The sequence below is a fragment of the Microcaecilia unicolor genome, chromosome 6 (assembly GCF_901765095.1).
Source record: "Microcaecilia unicolor chromosome 6, aMicUni1.1, whole genome shotgun sequence".
Taxonomy (NCBI): domain Eukaryota; kingdom Metazoa; phylum Chordata; class Amphibia; order Gymnophiona; family Siphonopidae; genus Microcaecilia; species Microcaecilia unicolor.
The window spans coordinates 251,770,798-251,790,551 of record NC_044036.1 but is presented as its reverse complement, the minus strand read 5'-3'; the positions used below and the strand labels follow the sequence as shown (position 1 = coordinate 251,790,551).

The 19,754-nt window shown below is 41.5% G+C and overlaps 1 protein-coding gene across 2 annotated transcripts in view; it reads right to left on the bottom strand.

Moving 5' to 3' along the window:
- The window catches only part of LOC115472910 (collagen alpha-1(V) chain-like), a 256,126-nt gene that overhangs the window by 207,733 nt on the left and 28,639 nt on the right, over positions 1 to 19,754 (bottom strand). For both annotated transcript variants that reach the window (XM_030207418.1, XM_030207419.1), the window contains exons 3-5: positions 12,404 to 12,456; positions 7,501 to 7,551; positions 4,950 to 5,000 (exon numbers count right to left, since the gene is read on the bottom strand). In XM_030207418.1, coding sequence (XP_030063278.1) covers positions 4,950 to 4,988 — 39 coding nt within the window. In that variant the 5' untranslated portion in view covers positions 4,989 to 5,000; positions 7,501 to 7,551; positions 12,404 to 12,456. The remainder of the gene's footprint in view (positions 1 to 4,949; positions 5,001 to 7,500; positions 7,552 to 12,403; positions 12,457 to 19,754) is intronic.

Genomic DNA, 19,754 nt, shown 5'->3' with positions numbered 1-19,754 from the left:
GCTGGGTTCAGGTACAAAATTAGACTCTGAGACAGTAAAAAATATGCCATGTACCTGAATCTAACTCATCTTGACATACTGAAAAAGTTAAATCCAAATTCCCTTCCCTTCCTTTCCTATGGTGCTACAAGCCTTTACTCAGAGCTACCTGGACTAGAGAATGACAAGGGGATGGGGAACCGCAGTAACCACGGGGATGGGGACGGGGACAGGGGGCAAACTTTGTCCCCGTGTCATTTTCTACTTTGAAGCCTGTTAATGAACTGGACTGTTATTTATGTTTAAGTGATGCCTACAAAGATATTTGATTTTTTTGGAAAAACAAGCAAACATACTGGCCACAACTAGCAAAATTTGCATGGGAGATCCTGTACATCCTGCTACCAGCACATCTTCTAAGAAGACAACTTCTATTCCAGGAAGGACTGTGGATGATAGGAGAGCTAGATTGAATCCTGAGATTGTTGATAATTTCTTATTTATCCACAGATTAAAAAAACGTAACAGTGCTTTATAGGGCATATTTTTCCCCTCTAGGGCACATAGAACGGGTTGTATTTTATACCCTGGACATTTTAACAGTGTGAATTAGGATTCCTTGGTGTAGTAGAAATCACCTATTGTTGGGGTTGGAAGGATAGAGGGTGGTGGTTGGGTTATTATAGCTGCTCATTGTTATTATTGTTCTCTATTTGTAATTTATACACAACAGTTGCACAGCATATTGTTCCCTTTTATATTTTAATAAAAAGATTTAAATATAAAATCATAAGTGTTCGAGGCTTCTGTAGATGAGGACAGAGCCCACGGGGCGGGGATGGAGACAAACTTTGTCCCCATGTCATTCTCTAACCTGGACATTGTCTCCATGTTATAATCATCACAGCAACAGTGTTTGATTGCGTGGTAGACTATTATCCCAGGAATCCAGTTCATATGCTCCTTGACTCAGGTCATAACAGATCAGGTGGCCTAGATTCCCTTCCCTATCTCAGCTGTCTTATTTATATATATATAAAAGTTTATTTTATTCAAATGTACGAAATTAACATTACAAACAGTCTTTGAATATATAACATTATTTGTAAACCCTACTGTGTACATCACCCCAGAAACTCCTATTTACTCTATAATGCTTTTACCAGGTAACATCTACCACCCCCTCCACCCCCCCCCCCCAAAAAAAATCAACCTACCAAAACTAATTCCAGAAAATTATTAAATAAACCATAAAGAGGGCCTGTGTTCTTATAGCCCCCTTAAAAATAAAAAAATAAAAAATTCATACCCACCTCTCCTCCTTCCAGAAGTCCAAACCCAAGTCAATTCTCCAGTACCTATCCTACCCGTATTATCCTATACAGACCCTCCCCCCCCCCCCCCCACATTTAAATTTGGCTTCTGGCCCTGGGAGATAATGCTTTCCATGTCTCCAGGAATTGTTTATGACGCTTATTGAGGACCTGCACATCTTGAAGTTCCATCAAGAACAGATTGTCGAGCCTATTCCTCCATTCTCAGAAGGAAGGAGGGGTGGTCTATGTCCAGTTCTTGAGAATACATTTCAGTGCCACTACTCTAGACTTTTGAACCAAGTCTACAACTTTTCCAGTAACCCCAAAGTTCTTTCCCAACCAAGCCTAGACCCTCAAGGCAGACAGTTGATATTTTGTCATAAAATCTCATTAAGGAAACGGACAATGGCACGCCAAAGGTTCGAATTTGAGGACATTTCCAGAAAACATGTCCTAAATATCTCCTTTAGAGGATGTGAACTTTTTGCACTGTGGAGATGTTACACAGCCCATCTGAAACACTCTAGATGGAGAAACATATGCTCTATGTAAAACCTGATACCAACATTCTCAATATTCTGCACTATGTAAAACTTGAGGTATATGTTTAATTACAGTAATAAAATCAATTTCTCCTCCTGTAGAGGTTAATTCCCCTTCCCATTTATTTTTTAAACTGTCATATCAACTAGAATGTCCAAAATCTAACAAGGTTTTATGATGAGAAGACACTGAAGGCAGGTTGGGAACCAGAGAATGAAATAACTCTGTAACCGTGTAATTAATCAGCAGAAAGTGAGCCCCAAAGGTAGGGATGTACATAATGTTGCATTTGGTGATATGCAAAGGCATCTCCTGGGTAAGTTCCCAGCCTCTGTCCAGTTATCGTGTGCATACAATGTTTCAAGAGGCCAACCCCTCCAGCTTGCATTTAATGAATATTGAATTATTTGACAGGTGAGAAGTCTGAATTACCTGTAAGAGGAAGCAGAAGGGATCTAGGAGGATCCTGGTTCCAGCAGTGTGCCTAATGCCCGAAGTGGCTTCAAAAATATACTGTGCTTAACAGAGACAGGAAGACTCTCTTGTCAAGCATGCAGTAGAACAAGTTAAAATACCAAGGGGGTAAAGAAAATTTTTTCCCAGTGAAGTGGGTATAGTCCTCCAACTCAAATAATCAATCTCCATGGTGCCTTAACAAGCAGGCCCAACTGTATAGTTGGAAATCAGGCAACCCAAGCCCCCACTCTCCAGTTCCCAACCATGAATTCATTACATAGCTTAGGTTTTTTCCCCCATCCCCAACAAAACTGTACCAATGCTTATATAATGCGTGAAGATCCTTATTTAAAAACCAGAGAGCGAGAGTCTACTGGGGAACAATGTCAATCTAATCAAAGCAATTCTTCCCATCAATGAAAGAGGAAGGCTTTGCCAAGTCCTTAATTCAGTGATTTCAACCTTTTTAACATCACAGCACACTTACAAGGCACAAAAATTGTCAAGGCATACCACTGGAATCAAACCCATCCCTACTTGTCCCCGCTAAGATCCATTTCATCCCCACCCCATCCCCACCAGTAATCTCCTCCATCCTTACCTGTACCTGTAACCTTCAGCAGTAGTTATTTCATTTAATGATGCTACTGAAGTACATTAGAGCACCAATATACCTGCTATTGGGAAACTGGAACAAGATGGAATATTACAGATTCCTACACAGACACCACATACCAGTAGAATCCTTTACCTCAGTTGCAGAACATGACTCTCACCTGATGCAAAATAAGGAACCACAAAACACATGCAGACAAAAACTGAAGGCAGAGATACAGGATTCTGCATGTCATGCAACACCAGATAAACAGAAAGAAATGCATGTCCTCCTGTACAGTGCCAAAATAAAGCCGACAGCTGTAAATTCTAAATACCATAAGTACATATGTAATGCCATACTGGGAAAAAACCAAAGGTCCATCGAGCCCAGCATACTGTCCCCGACAGCGGCCAATCCAGGTTAAGGGCAACTGGCAAGCTACCCCAAACGTACAAACATTTTATACAAGTATTCCCGAAATTGTGGATTTTTCCCAAGTCCATTTAGTAGCGGTCTATGGACTTGTCCTTTAGGAAACCGTCCAACCCCCCTTTTAAACTCTGCCAAGCTAACCGCCTTCACCCACGTTTTCCGGCAACAAATTCAAGAGTTTAATATGCGTTGGGTGAAGAAACATTTTCTCTTATTTATTTTAAATTTACTACACTGTAGTTTCATCGCATGCCCCCTAGTCCTAGTATTTTTGGAAAGCCGTGAACAGACGCTTCACATCCACCTGTTCCACTCCACTCATTTATTTTATTACCTCTATCATGTCTCCCATCAGCCATCTCTTCTCCAAGCTGAAAAGCCCTAGCCTCCTTCGTCTTTCTTCATACTAACATAATTCAACCACTAAACTGAAAATAAAATAATTTTTCTACCTTTCTAGTCTGGTGGTTCCCAATCTTTGAGTCTTGCTTTCTTCTGTCTGTTCTCTTAACTCTGTTTCCAGACTCCTTTTCCATTTACAATTTCTTTTCTCACCTCCTGCCCTATGTCTGTTTGGTACTGATCTTTCACGTTCAGCTCTCTTCAATTTCTCTGCCTCCTTCTCAAATCTCTCTTGTCTCCCCTCTTCCTTTCCCTTTATGTGCAGCCTGTTTCCCCTCTTCCCTTTCCTTTATATGCAGTCTGCCACCCCTCTTCCCTTTCCTTTATATGCAGTCTGCCTCCCCTCTTCCCTTTATATGCAGCCTGCCTCCCCCTCTTCCGCAGCCTGCCCTCTCCTCTTCCCTTCTCTATATGTGCAGCCTGTCTCCCTTCTTCACTTTCCTATATGTACAGCCTGTCTCCGCTCTTCCCTTAGTGTGCAGCCGGTCTCCTCTCTTCCCTTCCCTTAATGTGCAGCTGGTCTCGTCTCTTCCCTTCCTTAATGTGCAGCCTGTCTCCCCTCTCCCACAGGTCCTCTCTCTTTTCCTACCTTCTCCTCCCACCCCTTGGGCCTCTCTCTCCTCTCTGCTCCGATTTCACAAACCTTGCGTTTGACGGAAGTTATTAAAACAGGGCCTTCACTCTGGCCATCCCGATGGCTTTCCCTCTGCCATGCCCCTCCCGTGTGGCAAAAGGAAGTCACATCAGAAGGAAGGACCCCATGGCAGAGGAATGCCTGTCCTAATACTTTCTGATAACCGCCTAAATTTGAAGTATTGCGGAGGAGTTGAGAGAGACCCGAGGGGTGGTTGAAGAAAGATAATGAGGCAAATCGCACAACGCCTATGACCTGAAGGGGAATCCTGGACTCCACCTTGGGAGCAGCTGCAGCACACCAGTTGAAAAATTCTACCTTAGTTGAAGTTTAGTTTGATCTAACTGTTTAGCAACATTTAATCTATAGTTAATCTGCAATTTTAAAATATCTTAGACCTCTATACTGACCCAAGAATGTCTGGCTCAGCTTCAACCTCTCTGATTAAGGGATCTCTCTCTCTCCTTGAGGGGGTGGGGGAGGAGAGAGAGACATGGGCACCTGCACCATAATCTAAAGTAACTGTTATATTAACCCATTGGATTTGTACTAATAATCAATTCAAAACTACACAAGAGTATACACTTACCGGAGGTCCTGGCTGTCCAACAAGGCCTCGCTGACCCATCCCGACCCCTGTAAAAAATTCACTTTTAGAAAACATGTTTTCCCACCATTTCCCCCCTAGCATTTATCTGACTTTTCAGACTGTGTATTCGAGTGGCTCTATGAACCCCTGCTGCCTCAGGAATGGAGGAGCATCTCCTCTGAGGTGCATCCTCAGCACTGCTTACTGACCTGCAGGCACTGTGCCAAGTTACAGACATCTTTTTACCTTCCTTCCCTCCCCTCCCAACATCCAAGTGCATTACCTCTGTGGCATGACTAGGTCTAATTAAGCCCAGCAGTCCAAAGAAATGAACCTTGGATCCTATTGCTGTAGTGTGTACAGGAAAACCCAAATCCTCTTCTTGTATCATTAAAAAAGGTTAAAAGTAAAAGGCTATCAACCTGATAAATTGCCACTAATCCTTTTCTTACAAATTCTCATTAGCCAGGTACAACTCAGAATGGGTTTCATTGGGCAGGGAATAATTCATTTTATTTTTTTTAGTGAACTTTTTAAACATGATTGTTATTTTAACTGTAATTTCCCAAAGTCGTGCTTTGGTTTCTTGCTTTGTAACCTGCATTGAACTCCTACAGGGATTAGGTGGGATATAAGTGCATATATAACATGTAACATAACAATATACAACTCACCTTCATCTCCGATTCGGTAATAAATCCAAATCCAAGCTCAGCTTCTCTGCCCTGCCTCTCCCTACTATCCCCAAGCCCTGACTTGCCTTGCACTCATGTTTTTAGGTTTTCACTTTTTAAAGATATATATTGTGATGGTCCTGGTCACGTTGTCATGGTTAGGAACCACCACACTTCATATACTGCCATTTTTTAGATCAGGGAGAACCACTTTAGTTTCTAGGAGTTCAGTCCATGGCTGGAAACTAATCCAGTGGGGGTTTTCGGTTTCACAAACTCACAAAAGGAACTGGTCCAGACTACAGTTCAGATCAATTTATTAACTTCCAACAAAACAACTTTCTACTAGGTGGCAAAGGCTGGCATTCTTATATAAGCCTGAAATATTCCACAAGTATCCCAAAGGCTTTATTTTATCTTCTGACTTGGGACCCTTTCTGGCTGCTTCTGGTTGGTTTCTCCAGCAGGGCTTATTTGCAGCATGCTCCCACTCTAAGTACATGGGATTCCCCCTCTCAAAAGTACATTGTCCATACCTCTCTACTAGAGGCTTGTCCTTTTCATCATGGCAAGTCTCACAACGCTCCAGCCCATTCCTTAGCCCCTCGTACACTGCTGAGTCACCAGGTTGTGGTTGGAATGTCTGTAGCACCAGAAAAACCTTGGCAATACCTTTTTATCCCTAGAGGCTTGTTCCTTTCACCACTGCCAATTTCACACGCTCCACACTTCCCTCAGCCTCTGGAACACGCTGAGTCACTTAGCTCTGGGCAGGAATGTCTGCAGCATCTAGCAGGAAAAACCAAGCTTCACCTACATCTGAACTTCCTTCCTGGTTTTTCACCAGACTCCTTTTCAAGGAATAGAAACCCGAAAATACAGCCAGTCCTCTTCTTCTTCTCCCTCCTTCTTTCCCAGGTATGGTGAGAAACTTGAATCCCCCCTGAGGTGGAGCCCGGGAGCCCAGCCTTCTGGAATCACCCGCTCTCTATACTCCCCTCTACCTAGCCTTAAAGGGACCTCCTTCTTCTTTCCCTTAATGACTCTTAAGGGCTGACATCTTTCCACTCAGCATACTGCACTATCCCTGGACTGCTGCAGCCTAAGGAAAATCCTTCCCGCCCAGGGGATTCCGCTCCAGGTATTCCCCCTCCCCCCCAAACTCTAAACCTCCTTGCAGCTCCCAATGAATGTGGGGACGTTGGCTAACTCATCACAATATCTTATATATATATATATATATATATATATATATATATATATATATATATATTTTTTTTTTTTTTTTTTTTTTTTTTTTGTGGTTGACAGAAGTTACACATCCTGGGGCTACACTGCCTCCTACTGTGAACCTAAAAGTACTCTCATCTCAATCCCACTACATCCTATTTATGCCTTACCATCTGGTCTCTTAAGCTCTCTTTCACAGTTTCTGGATAATAGTGTAAGGTTCTCATACATAAATTGGTTAATTCTAGACAGATATATTTCTTTAAACCATCTCAATTACAACTATGTAGTTGCAGATATTACATGATACAATGGTATATGACTTGTCTATAGGAGGTTTGACTGCAAAGAAAGCACCAGTGCACTTTCAGATCTGCATAAGAAATGACTACACAGCCTCAGCTGAAATGAACGGAGCATGCATATAGGAATAGAAGCTGTTGTCAGTCAGGTGTCACAATGCATAACCTCCATGTGCCCATACTTGATCAATCTTCAGGTCCCCTAACTCCTTCATATATGCAGATTGCCATTAAGATTGCACTTATTCAATGATTTCACTGTGATCTCTAACTCCATCTCAAAGCTATACAAAGCAGACCATGGGTGGATGTTTGCATTGCAAAGGTTTGCAGCTCATTACCCTGTTTCACGGAGTCCTACTATTCCCTTTGGGCACATCTGCTCCCCCGAAAGCCCTGGAATTCATAAAGGAATTCAGTTTACTTGACACAACAAGTTATTACTCAGGGTGATGCTCTTCAGTACCAAAAGCAAAGTAACTCACCTGTAGGTGTTCTCCAAGGACAGCAGGCCAGATATTCTCACTGCTGAGTGATGTCATCCAACGGAGCCCAGTGCGGATGCTGACTAGGGAGATTAAGTTAGAACTTTCCAGCAGCATCTCATTGTGCATGCGCTGGTGCCTTCCCGCCTGACAGCAAGTGTGGGTTCCTCAGTCATTTAACAAAAACTAAAGAATACAACTCCAAGGGGAGGTAACATAGTAACATAGTAGATGACGGCAGAAAAAGACCTGCACGGTCCATCCAGTCTGCCCAACAAGACAACTCATGTGTGCTACTTTTGTGTATACCCTACTTTGATTTGTACCTGTGCTCTTCAGGGCACAGACCGTATAAGTCTGCCCAGCACTAGCCCCGCCTCCCAACCACGGCTCTGGCATAGACCGTATAAGTCTGCCCAGCACTATCCCTCGCCTCCCCACCACCGGCTCTGGCACAGACCGTATAAGTCTGCCCAGCGCTATCCATGCCTCCCAACCTCCAGTCCCGCCTCCCACCACTGGCTGTGGCACAGACCGTATAAGTCTGCCCAGCACTATCCCCGCCTCCCAACCTCCAGCCCCGCCTCCCACTACCGGCTCTGCTATCCAATCTCGGTTAAGCTCCTGAAGATCCTTTCCTTCTGAACAGGATTCCTTTATGTTTATCCCACGCATGTTTGAATTCCGTTACCGTTTTCCTCTCCACCACCTCCCGCGGGAGGGCATTCCAAGCATCCACCACTCTCTCCATGAAGAAATACTTCCTGACATTTTTCTTGAGTCTGCCCCCCTTCAATCTCATTCATGTCCTCTCATCTCTACCGCCTTCGTATCTCCGGAAAAGGTTCGTTTGCGGATTAATACCTTTCAAATATTTGAACGTCTGTATCATATCACCCCTGTTTCTCCTTTCCTCCAGGGTATACATGTTCAGGTCAGCAAATCTCTCCTCATACGTCTTGTTACGCAAATCCCATACCATTTCTCGTAGCTTTTCTTTGCACCGCTTCGATTTCTTTTGTGGGAGGGTATGTGAGAATACTTTGCCTGCTGTGCTCACAGAACACCTGCTATAAGTGAGTAACTTTGCTTTTCCAAGGACAAGCAGGCCACTGTATTCTCAAAGCTGGAAATCCCTAGCTACGGGCTCACTGAAAACCACAATGCTAGGACAATAGGGACTCGAAACACTGAGACCTGAAAGCAATTAACCTGAAACTATTTACATACTATTTGTGAAGGTGCAGCCTGAAACTAAAGAAAACTGGGCCTAGGGGGGTGTAGTTGGGTTCCAGACATCAAACAAATTCTTTAGGACTGTCTGTCCGAACTGGCTGTCACATTGGGTATCCTGCTTAAGACAGTAATGAGATGTGAATCAGTGGACAGATGACCATGTTGCAGCTTTACAAATCTCCTCTATAGAGGCTGACCTCAGTGGGCTACCAATGTAGCCATGGCTCTGATATTACTATACTATTTATTAGCCTTCACATGACCATCTAGAGTCAGCCCAGCCTGGGTTTAAGTAAAAGAGATGCAATCTGTTAGCTTGAGCAGTTCACACAACAGCTGCTATAGTGGCTCTGAGCTGGTCACATGATGAAGGCTCGTTAAAGATATGTGGCCCCCCTGCCTGCATGATCACCAACCTGGGTAGAGTTAACATCTGTACCATCTGCTGACCTGCCACTGCCTTCCCGAGAGAAGCAACCTGCTTGCCCCCCCAGCTATAGTGCCTCTATTAGTTGCTGCTCCCTGACTACTCGTGGGTCCTGTGTTCATGACGGGGTGAGAGTGTGAATCATCTGTCAGGCTGAACTGCTTCCTTCTTAGTGCTTAGGGTGCAGGAATCCTATAACCTTGGAATAGGGTAGTGTGTGTTCTCTTCATTTTACCTTGACCGATACTTGAACCAAGTACTTTACCATCAGTGTGGGTAAATCTGCCTAAATATGTCTCTAATTACATTTGCTACCCTTGCCTTTAATAAAACAGCTTTCCTATTTTTCTAGTACCCTAGGTCTTGTGTTCTTTCCTCTCAGTTTTTATAATTTGGACTGTTCTGAATTTGGATTGCATGTGTGGGAAGTTTGTGATCTAACCCCAGAGTGCTAAATTACTATATTTGTCATATTTGTACGTCTGTCTCTTTGCTGGTCCTCTAATGAGGCACAGTTATTGTGTTTAGTCCAATAGGTCAGGCCCAAGGAACATGATGCAACATGAGTGCGGGTCCATCACAGAAATCACCCACTTATATTTGGCACACCTTTTGAATCCACTGGGGGTCTTTCTAGGACACTGAGAATAGAATCAAAGCCAAATTCAACTCCTCAATTGTGAGAAGAGAAAAGGGGCAGCGATCACATTGAGGTCAGTATTCCGTCTAAACGGGCCTAGCAACCCGCGAAAAGAACCTTGAAGAGCCTAAAAAGTACAAAAATTAAAGGAACTAAAATACAATAAAGAAAAATGAAAAATAGTTCAACTAAGGAGAAAAAACTACCCGTATGGAAAGGCACTGCGAAAGAGAGAAGAGACATGAAGAACGCATCCTTCCTGCTCTGTGAAAAACAACGAAAGCTGAGGAAACCGCACTTGCACATCTGGTGGGAAGCCATCAGCGATGCATCCTATTATACCTCTACCCAAGAAATCTAGACTGTCCCAATTTTTGATTGTTGCACTCTTTGTCCTTTTCGTCCCTTCGAGCAGGGACTGTCCTTATTTGTTTTTTGTACCAGCACTGCGAAACCCTGGTGGCGCTCTAGAAATGTTAACTAGTAGTAGTAGTAGTATGGTGGGACCTTACCAGAAAGTTCTAACTTAATGTTGCTAGTCAGTGTCTGAACGGGCTCCATCAGATGACGTCACCAGCTGTGAGAATACAACGGCTGCTTGTCCTCAGAGACTGAACTTAAGCTACTTTTCAGCCAGTAATATCAGTTTGAGAATTCAGCCCACCCGTTTAGACAAGTGATTTTTATTTTCGCTATACTGCCATACAATGGCAGAAGAAATAAATTTTGGCTGATTTGTGTGAAAATAGGGAAAAAATATATGATTTTGCTGGTTCTCTGGAATTAATTACTACCCTTCTCCCTCTGAAATATTTGGGATCTTGAAGAGGCTATGCACTCATGGCAGGCCTCAATGCGGCTTACATGGTGGCAATGGAGGGTTAAGTGACTTGCCAGAGTCACAAGGAGCTGCCTGTGCCTGAGTGGGAATTCAACTCAGTTCCTCAGGACCAAAGTCCCACCACCCTAACCACTAGGCCACTCCTATGCTATAAATAAGTTAAGTTCTTATCTATAATCTAGGAACTGTGTTCCCATCAATATATATAGATATTTTTTTGATGGAACACAGTTCTTAGATTATACATAAGAACTTATTTTTTAGCATAAGTGGACTTCTGCCACTGCAGTGCAGTATAGCTACAAAGCACAAAATAATGATTTTAGTAATACTAGGAAAAAGCCATCATTTTCACATGTCTAAACCAAGGAACAAAACGCTCTATATTCCTACTCAAGAAGAATACTTAGGTGCACAGAGAAAGGAATAGACTTCAGAAAAAAGGTGATACTGCCTTTGTATAAGTCTCTTGTGAGACCTTAATTTGGAGCTAGTGTGAAATTCCAGAGACCATATGTTTCAAAGGATATAAACTGGAGTGTCCAAAGGGTGGTCACTAAAATGGTCAGTGGTCATCATAAACCATATGGGGACAGATTAAAAGATCTAAACATAATAACATGATTTGAAATGAAGAGGGAAAGGGAGATATGACAGTGACATTTGTAAATCCATATATGTTATAAATGTATAGGAGGTAGACTCTTCCAAAGAAAAAAAAAACAGCTCTGAAAAGGGGTCATAGAATGAAGGTGGAAGGAGAGAGCTTCAGGAGTAACTAAGGAAATATTTCTTTACAGAAAGGGCAGTGGATGCATGGAACGGCCCTCTCAGCAGAGGTGGTAAAGACGTGGATTGCATTTAAATTCAAGAAAGCGTTGGACAAGTGCAGAGGATCTGTAAGGGAGAGGGAAAGATTGTAGATCCAAGCAATGGTGTGGACAGGCTGTACAGTTTTTATCTGCTACATTGTTTTACGTTTCTAGGTCATCTGCTCAACTATTCATTTCCACTATAAAGAAGTACATTTTTTTCTATTTATGCACTTAATATGATATGAAACAGATTCCTCTAAGCTTTATAAGATATCCACAATGAATATTCATGAGATGATTTACATACACTGCCTCCATAGTATGCAAATCTATCTCATGAATATTCATTATGGATATACTGAAAACTTGACAGGCTGAAGTTCCCCAGGACAGGTTTGGGAACCCCTGCTTATACAAAGTGGAGGAGTGGCCTAGTGGTTAGGGTGGTGGACTTTGGTCCTGGGAACTGAGGTTGATTCCCACTTCTAGGCACAGGCAGCTCTTTGTGACTTTGGGCAAGTCACTTAACCCTCCAAAGCCGCATTGAGCCTGCCATGAGTGGGAAAGCGCGGGGTACAAATGTAACAAAAAATAAATAAAAACGACAACAAATACAATAAGCAGCACAAGTTGATGAGGGATTAAAAATAATTTTACAGATATAAAAACACAAGTTTTTTTTTTTCTAGATATGAAAAGTAACCAGTGGAAGTAAAGTCTCTGTTATTCCTGTACTCCATCCCAAGAACTGGATATAGCTTTCCAGCTCTTATAAAGATAGGAGAATAATACTGAACTACTAACCTTTGGCCCTTCACTCCACTCTGTCCAACAGGGCCAATCTGTCCTTCCTCCCCCTGAGGAAAGGGAAAAATAAAAAGGCAAACAAACACGCATTACAATCATTTACAAGAACTAGCTCAACGGTTCCGTGGTAGTGCGTCCATGCATGAAAACAGTATTCAACTGAGGAGGAGCAGACGCAGTAAGGTAAGGGGGCAGGGAGGAGAAGCTGCACGACTGGGGGGGGGGGGGGGGCAGGCTCCATCTCTCGACAACCCTGGGGCTAGGGATGCTGCAGTCATGGTAGCTTTCACAGCTCCTGGGGGCCAGAGTGCCAGCCATCATACAATGGCAACATCTAATGGTCAGACTTGGGTTGAGCATGCATAAAGACTGTCAGTAGATCAAAGGGTAGCTCCATCAATAGTGCAAATGAAAGTTCATGGAGCCACAATTTCAGCAGAGGCCAGTTTTGACATGGCAGAAGGAAAGTGCTGTGCTAAAAAAAAAAAAAAAAAAAGAATCTCCTACCAACACTAAAGCTCACTCACTGATTTCTAGGCCCTCTTAGACACAGTGATGTTGCAATGCTCTTACCATTCATTCCATGTGGCATCTGTAATATATCCTGTTTGGTGCTGGGATTACAGGAGATTTTGTGGCATTTCACTCTGTAACTATGGTACTTGGGTTATATAAAGCTGCAAGTCCATTTTTTTCATTTAGACTTCCCTCTTGCCAACTACAATATCTTCTGGTACCTGTTTTTTTCTCAGAACTGAGTTAAGCTAAGAAGATCTTGAAGGTGTAACAATGTTGTCACCATTTCAGCCATCCTTGGTACCCCTGCATTCCTTTTCTACCTTCTGTCTTTCATCACTGAGGATGTGGTTCATCTTATTTCTATATGACAGCCTGATAATCCTATGAGACTTGAATGAAGAAATCATAAGGAGTACAAGGGCACTGTCTCAGAGGAAGTTCACCGCAGGACATGATGAATGGCCAAACGGATTTTTCACAGCTCAAATGGAAAATGCATTTTATAGCTATAGTGTTGTCAGTTGTTATGGGGAAATGCAATACAGGAAAAAACAGTCTATACAATTTACAACAGAATGTTTCTAAATACACATTCTGCTTACTGTCCATCTTCAAAATATCTCTAATTCATTTGTGCCGACGCATGCTTTTGAAAGGAGGACAAAGGAGAAAAAAAAAGCTTATCCCTGCTCTCTATCTAAACAAACCTTCTGTGAAGCAATAAAAAGAATACTAAAAAGGAATGGCTTTTCTCTCCCCAATCATCTTCCAAAAAAATGTTTAGGACACAAAATGGTTCTCTCTAGTTCTCACTCATACGAAATTTACACAGAGATTATACTCCTAAGTGGACCTCAGGAATCATGGGCAAATGGTCTCCCTCTCTGTTAAGGAAACATTCCAACACTCCTTCTCAGTAGGGTGCTTTCCGATTCGCTTGTCCTCTAATGAGAATCGGTCAGAATGAGCCACATCTTGCTCATCCCAGCAGAATTTTGGCCCACAAAAATCTGTTATCTGGCTCTAAGCCAGATAGTAGAAAACAATGAATAGGAAAACCTTAACTATAAACCTATACCTCTTATTTCAAACAAATTATTGTGATGTCATTGCGTGCCAAGATCTTTGAGCTATTTAAAATCGACCCCCCCCCCCCCCCCCCCCGTTACAATGAACAGCATGAAATCGATGTGCATACATTGGAGTACCATAGGGTAAGTGGCTTCAAGACGATTCATACTTACTGTTAGTTTACATAAAGTTTAGGCATAATGTTATCTTGTGTTCATGATTATTTGTATAAGATTAGCCTCAGTTTTTAGATTTGTTGTATGTTATTTATAGCTATTTCCTCCTGACAAAGACTTTTTGAAACTCAGCTGGAACTAGAATTAAGGAACTCGCTATGCAGCTTGAGTCAAGGATAAACAATTGGGGACTTTTTGTTTTTCTTCACTGTTTTCTTTTTTCTTTTGTCATGAATTTGGGGGAGCACTACCTGGACTCAGCACGGATCCAGACTCACAACTATAGGCGTTTACAGCAGCATTATGAGAGCCCACAGATAAGTACTTACAAAAGCAGATCAGTTGACTAATTATTGACAACCTGTGTAGAAAGTTTATATAATCTGTGGATATACTGTGGATATGTATCGAGCGCTACATAGAGATGTCATCATATTATAAACTTAATACAACGTTGTAGAAATATTGTATAAGGCAGTATCACTGAACATAAATATCATTGATTGTAATTATTCACATAACCAATAGGGCAGTGATCGGATTTGCAGATTTAAACCTTTCCATCTATTAACAATAACGGACACCATTGCGTTAGGACCCCTAGCCCTGAGAACGCCAAAAGTGCGATGATGGTTCTCTACTCAGCCAGTCACTTTTATAATGACTAATGTGTGAACTGAGCACTTTTCAATTTAATTCAAAATGTATTATTTAAAATATAAAAGTATATAATTTTTGCTGTTGATTTCATACCTTAAATTAATTTGTTTGAAATAAGAGGTATAGGTTTATAGTTAAAGCTTTCCTATTCATTTTTTTCTATTATCTGGCTTAGAGCCAGATAACAGATTTTTGTGGGCCAAAATTCTGCCGGGATGAGCAAGATGTGGCTCATTCTGACCGATTCTCATTAGAGGACAAGCGAATCGGAAAGCACCCTACTGAGGAGGAGTGCTGGAATGTTTCCTTAACAGAGAGGGAGACCATTTGCCCATGATTCCTGAGGTCCACTTAGGAGTATAATCTCTGTGTAAATTTCATATGAGTGAGAACTAAATAGAACATCATGTGTACTAAATATATATTTTTTTGAAGATGATTGGGGAGAGAAAAGCCATTCCTTTTTAGCATTTTTTTATTGCTTCACAGAAGGTTTATTTAGATAGAGAGCAAAGAAGCTTTTTTTTCTCCTTTGTCCTCCTTTCAAAAGCATATGTCGGCACAAAAGACCCTCACAAACCTGGTGAGTAGGTTTAGCCATCTAAGGGAATTAAAAGTAATCATTAATTGTACTTTTATTGATGTCTGTAGAGAGGAGGAAAGAACTGTAAATCGTTACTACTTGATCAGTAAAGATAAAGTGTACTGTGTTTAAATCATTTAAAGGATAGATGGGACAGAAAAAAACTGTGAGGAGTGAATTACTGCCTCAAAGTCTGGTGCTACTTGATGCGGCCTCGCAAGAGATACATCCTGGTCCTGCTTCTGGTTCCAAACCAACAAATTTGATGTGTGTCCCTTCCACCCATCTTCCAGGGCTTACACCAGGCAGCCACCTAGGTGTGCAGACAAGGGGGGTTACATTATGACTAATTGACTTATAAAATATAGATTTGACTGCATGGCATTTTATTATTACATTTGGATGATTTTATATTAAGGTGTTGTTGTTGATGGTACTTTTGCTTCATCGTTCCTTACCTCAGGCATTTTGTTTTGGAAGAGCATATCATGAATTAAATAAACTTATTTATATTAAAATTTATGAATCCTTGAGCAAAGCTGAGTAGGAACGCTATGCAAGTCTTTCCTGCTTTGTAGCATTATAAATAGCCTTTATACCTTGTTCTTCTTCTCCTTAATTATGCTGAAGAGTAAAACTGCAGACTTCTGCTCATCTACTGCAAACAGCTCCTCTTCGACAGTCAGAGATCACCAGCTTTTTACAAGCCTCGTCACAGGGAGAACCTATGGGAAAGCCCTGACTGGAAATGAGACTTTGCTAAGTCCACATGCTCTGGTAACACCTTCACCACTATGAAGCCATGTGACTGTAGAACAGCAACTGCAACACAACCTCTGAAGAACAAACTGCTGAGAGCTGCTGCAGGCGTGCCTCAGCCACTGGAGTCTCAAGCAGAGACAGCTATGGCTGTGGTGTCGCTACCAGATTCTGGTCAGCATTCTCGTCACTGGAGGTCCAGAGCAGTCAGGAGGCAAGCCTGGAAGTGGCCTTGCGTAAAATCAGCTCAGTAAACCTGAGACTCGATACAGACTGTGCTAGATTCTTTCTACAAACTATGTGCCGGTTCGACTCCCTCTGTTCAGCAACATTCAATTAGAATTCAGAAGCTGGAATAGACTTTTGAGTAGAATACCTTAAAAGTTCAAGACTTATCTGTTCAATGTCTGCAGTTAAACAGTCTCAAACATCTTTACTTTAAGACAAAAAAACTTTTCAGTGGAAGATTCAAAACTTTGACAATTATTACCACAACAGATGAATTTCAGACATTTGAATTTCCCTAAATTAATAATGGCTATTCCTAAAGAGTTATTTTATCTGTTCCTTAAAGAATGTTATAAAAATTCTGAACAAACTTTACCTCCTTTACATAACTTATATTTTATTCCTAGGACCAGTGTAGCTCAGGAGTGTTCTCAGAGATCTATAACAGAAATTTTGGAACATTCTATAGAGGAACTCATAGAAAGATTTACATTTTGGTTTGTTTGTTCTTTTATCAAGAAAAAGGAGGTTTGCTTTGATTATTTTGTCATCTGATTGCAATTTGGGTGATAAGGTTTCAAATTTTTCCAAATGTATGCATATGGACACAAAGGTGAAGAAAAATAAGTTCCTGCGTTATCGTCAGCAAGTTTTGTCTCAGGGGTAAAATTCCAACTTAGATATCCTGCCATTGTGTTGTTCCCTTGAAAATATTAATTGGGCTCAATATTCAGCCAATGGTGAGCAGCACTTTTGATGTCTGTTACCAGTGTTAAACCAGGATATTCAATACCGGGCCGTTTCCGGTGACCGGCATTGAATATCTGGAGTTTTTTAAACCACTAAAAAGTTAACCGGTTATGCCAATATCAGTGCTAACTGGATAAATTTTTAGCGGTTAAAATAAGAAGCTATTTATGTGGCCCTACTAGACTGCTAACTTATCCAGTTAGGCTCTGAATATCGGTGCCTAACTGGTAAGTCGTGCATCAGTTATGCAATAGGCGCCAATTGGCAATATTCAGTGGAGATAAACGGCTATCTCCTGCTAAATATTAGCGGTTAGGCACCAATATACTATTTAACAAGTTAGAAGTCATGTAGGCTGGTTAAATAGCTTTGATTACCTGGGTTGGGTGAGGGGAGTATTGTTTTATGATGCATTACAATTGCAATTTTTTTCTTGAGTATAAAGGTATTATTTATTTCAAGAACTTTCTATACTGCTGTGCCTAGCAGAGCAGTATACAGACCTAAACCAGAAAATAGGAAAGGAACTCCATTAAAAAAAGAAAAGTGTAACATCCATTCCAGAAGTAACTAAAAGAGAGTAAAATCAGGTTATGGAAAAAAGTAAGGATAGAATAAAATACAATAGGCGTTGTAGGCAGTGGTGCTGATAGACAGTCACTTCAAAAGCTTGTTCAAAGAGCCAGGATTTTAACTCAATCTTAAATTCTTGAGAGATGGATACCAGGGAGAGATGGAGGGAGGGTTTTCCAGGTATGCGGGTAGAAAAAGTAAAAAACACTACGTTGTGTGGATACCAAATGAGCTAATTTCGGGCTAGGTAAGATCAGTCTCCTGTCATTAATCTACCGAAGGGTTCTAGGAGGGCGTATGGGATAGTCAATTAGGATAGGTAGTCTGGGTACCAAATCGAACAGCCTTAAATTTAATTAATGCAACTTTATATGTAAATCACTTCTCTATGGGGAGCCAGCTGGTGTTTCTTCAGTAAAGGTGATATGTGGTCTGAACTATGGGCTCAACACTAGTAGTCTTATGGCTATATTCTGGAGTGTCTGTAATCTTTGTAATGTTGAATGTGGCAAACCTGCGTAAATGATATTACAGTAGTCCAGCCAGGAAGTGAAGAAAGAAAGAATCAATGCATGGAACTTTGGAGTATCAAATAAGTGATAGATAGCCCTTAATTGTCGAAAAACCATGAAACTAACCTTGGTTAAATGAGATATTTGAGGTAGAAATGATAAAGAAGAATCAAGGATTACACCCAAACATTGGAAATGGGTACTGGAATAATTGTTGTCCCGAAAAGAATGATCGGGGGTAGAGACAACAAGGGTGTGCAGGAGAACCAACATGCAACAGATTTATCAGTATTAAGTATTAGTTGATGTTCATTGAGCCAGGTGGCAACAGATTCAAGACAGGCATGAAATGGAGCAATGGAAGGCGAGGATGGGAAGGTAGGGTACAGAAGTAAGATATCATCTGCATAGAAATAGGCTGAAATTCCAAAATATTGGATGAGCGCAACAAGAGGGCTCAAGGTTAAAGAGAAGCAGTGAAAGTATTGAACCCTGTGGTACTCCTCTGTGAATGACCCTATGTTCAGAACAGTGTCAGAGAACACTACCTTGAAAGAATGATGAGATAAAAAAAGAAGTGAACCATGTTCAGACAGTGACGGAGATACCAGTGAATACAGGCGTGTAAAGCAGAAGAGAAAACTTAACCAGATCAAAAGTTGCAGATAGATCTAGAGAGATGGCTAATACAGTGTTGTGGTGGTCAAAATGTAAATGAAGCTCAATAACCAAAGTAGTCAGAATGGTTTATGTACTGTGATTTGTCCAAAAGCCTAATTGTCGTGGGTACAAAGCCAATATTTTTTTGGAGAAAGAAGAAAGTTGGGTAAATACGGTCTTCTCAAGAATCTTACACATAAAGCAAAGGTTAGAGATGGGGTGATAATATGCTAAGAACTATAGGGTCTAGAGCTGGTTTCTTCAAGATAGGATGAATTGTAGCTTTGTTTTCAAAGATTGAGAACTTGACCCGATGATAAACTGATGGTAATCAATGATAGCAAAGTTGGCAATAAATTTTGGTATCTTGAGCCAGGAGGACAGAAGGAGATCCAATGCACAGTGTAATGATTTGCGGGCTCTGCATAGGTTTTTCAGAGAGTAGGAAAACCTGGCCTGGCAAGAGAAAGAGGAGGTTCCCAGACGGATAGATTCTATGCAATTCGGAGAGCAATCCTTACAGACAGACCAGAATCATGATTTTAGCCCATGCTCCCTGGGTTGAAGCTGGGAGAGGGAGGGGTTCCCAGGGGCTAATAAGGAACAAGTAGGGAGATGGAGTGGGTTGATCAGGACATCTCCCAAACTGCCCCAGGGGTCACACTTCCTTAACAGGAGGAAAGGATGGAGGTAGCTACATAGAACAATTGAAGATAGCTGCTGGAGGTTTCAATAATTCAATGCCTTCTACATTCTGCTTTCACACAGTTGCTGTGGGAGGACCAGACCAATTATAATGGTGAAGTGGGAGGTGAGGGACAAACCCCAGTGTAAGTTATGCTGGGGCTGTCAGTAAG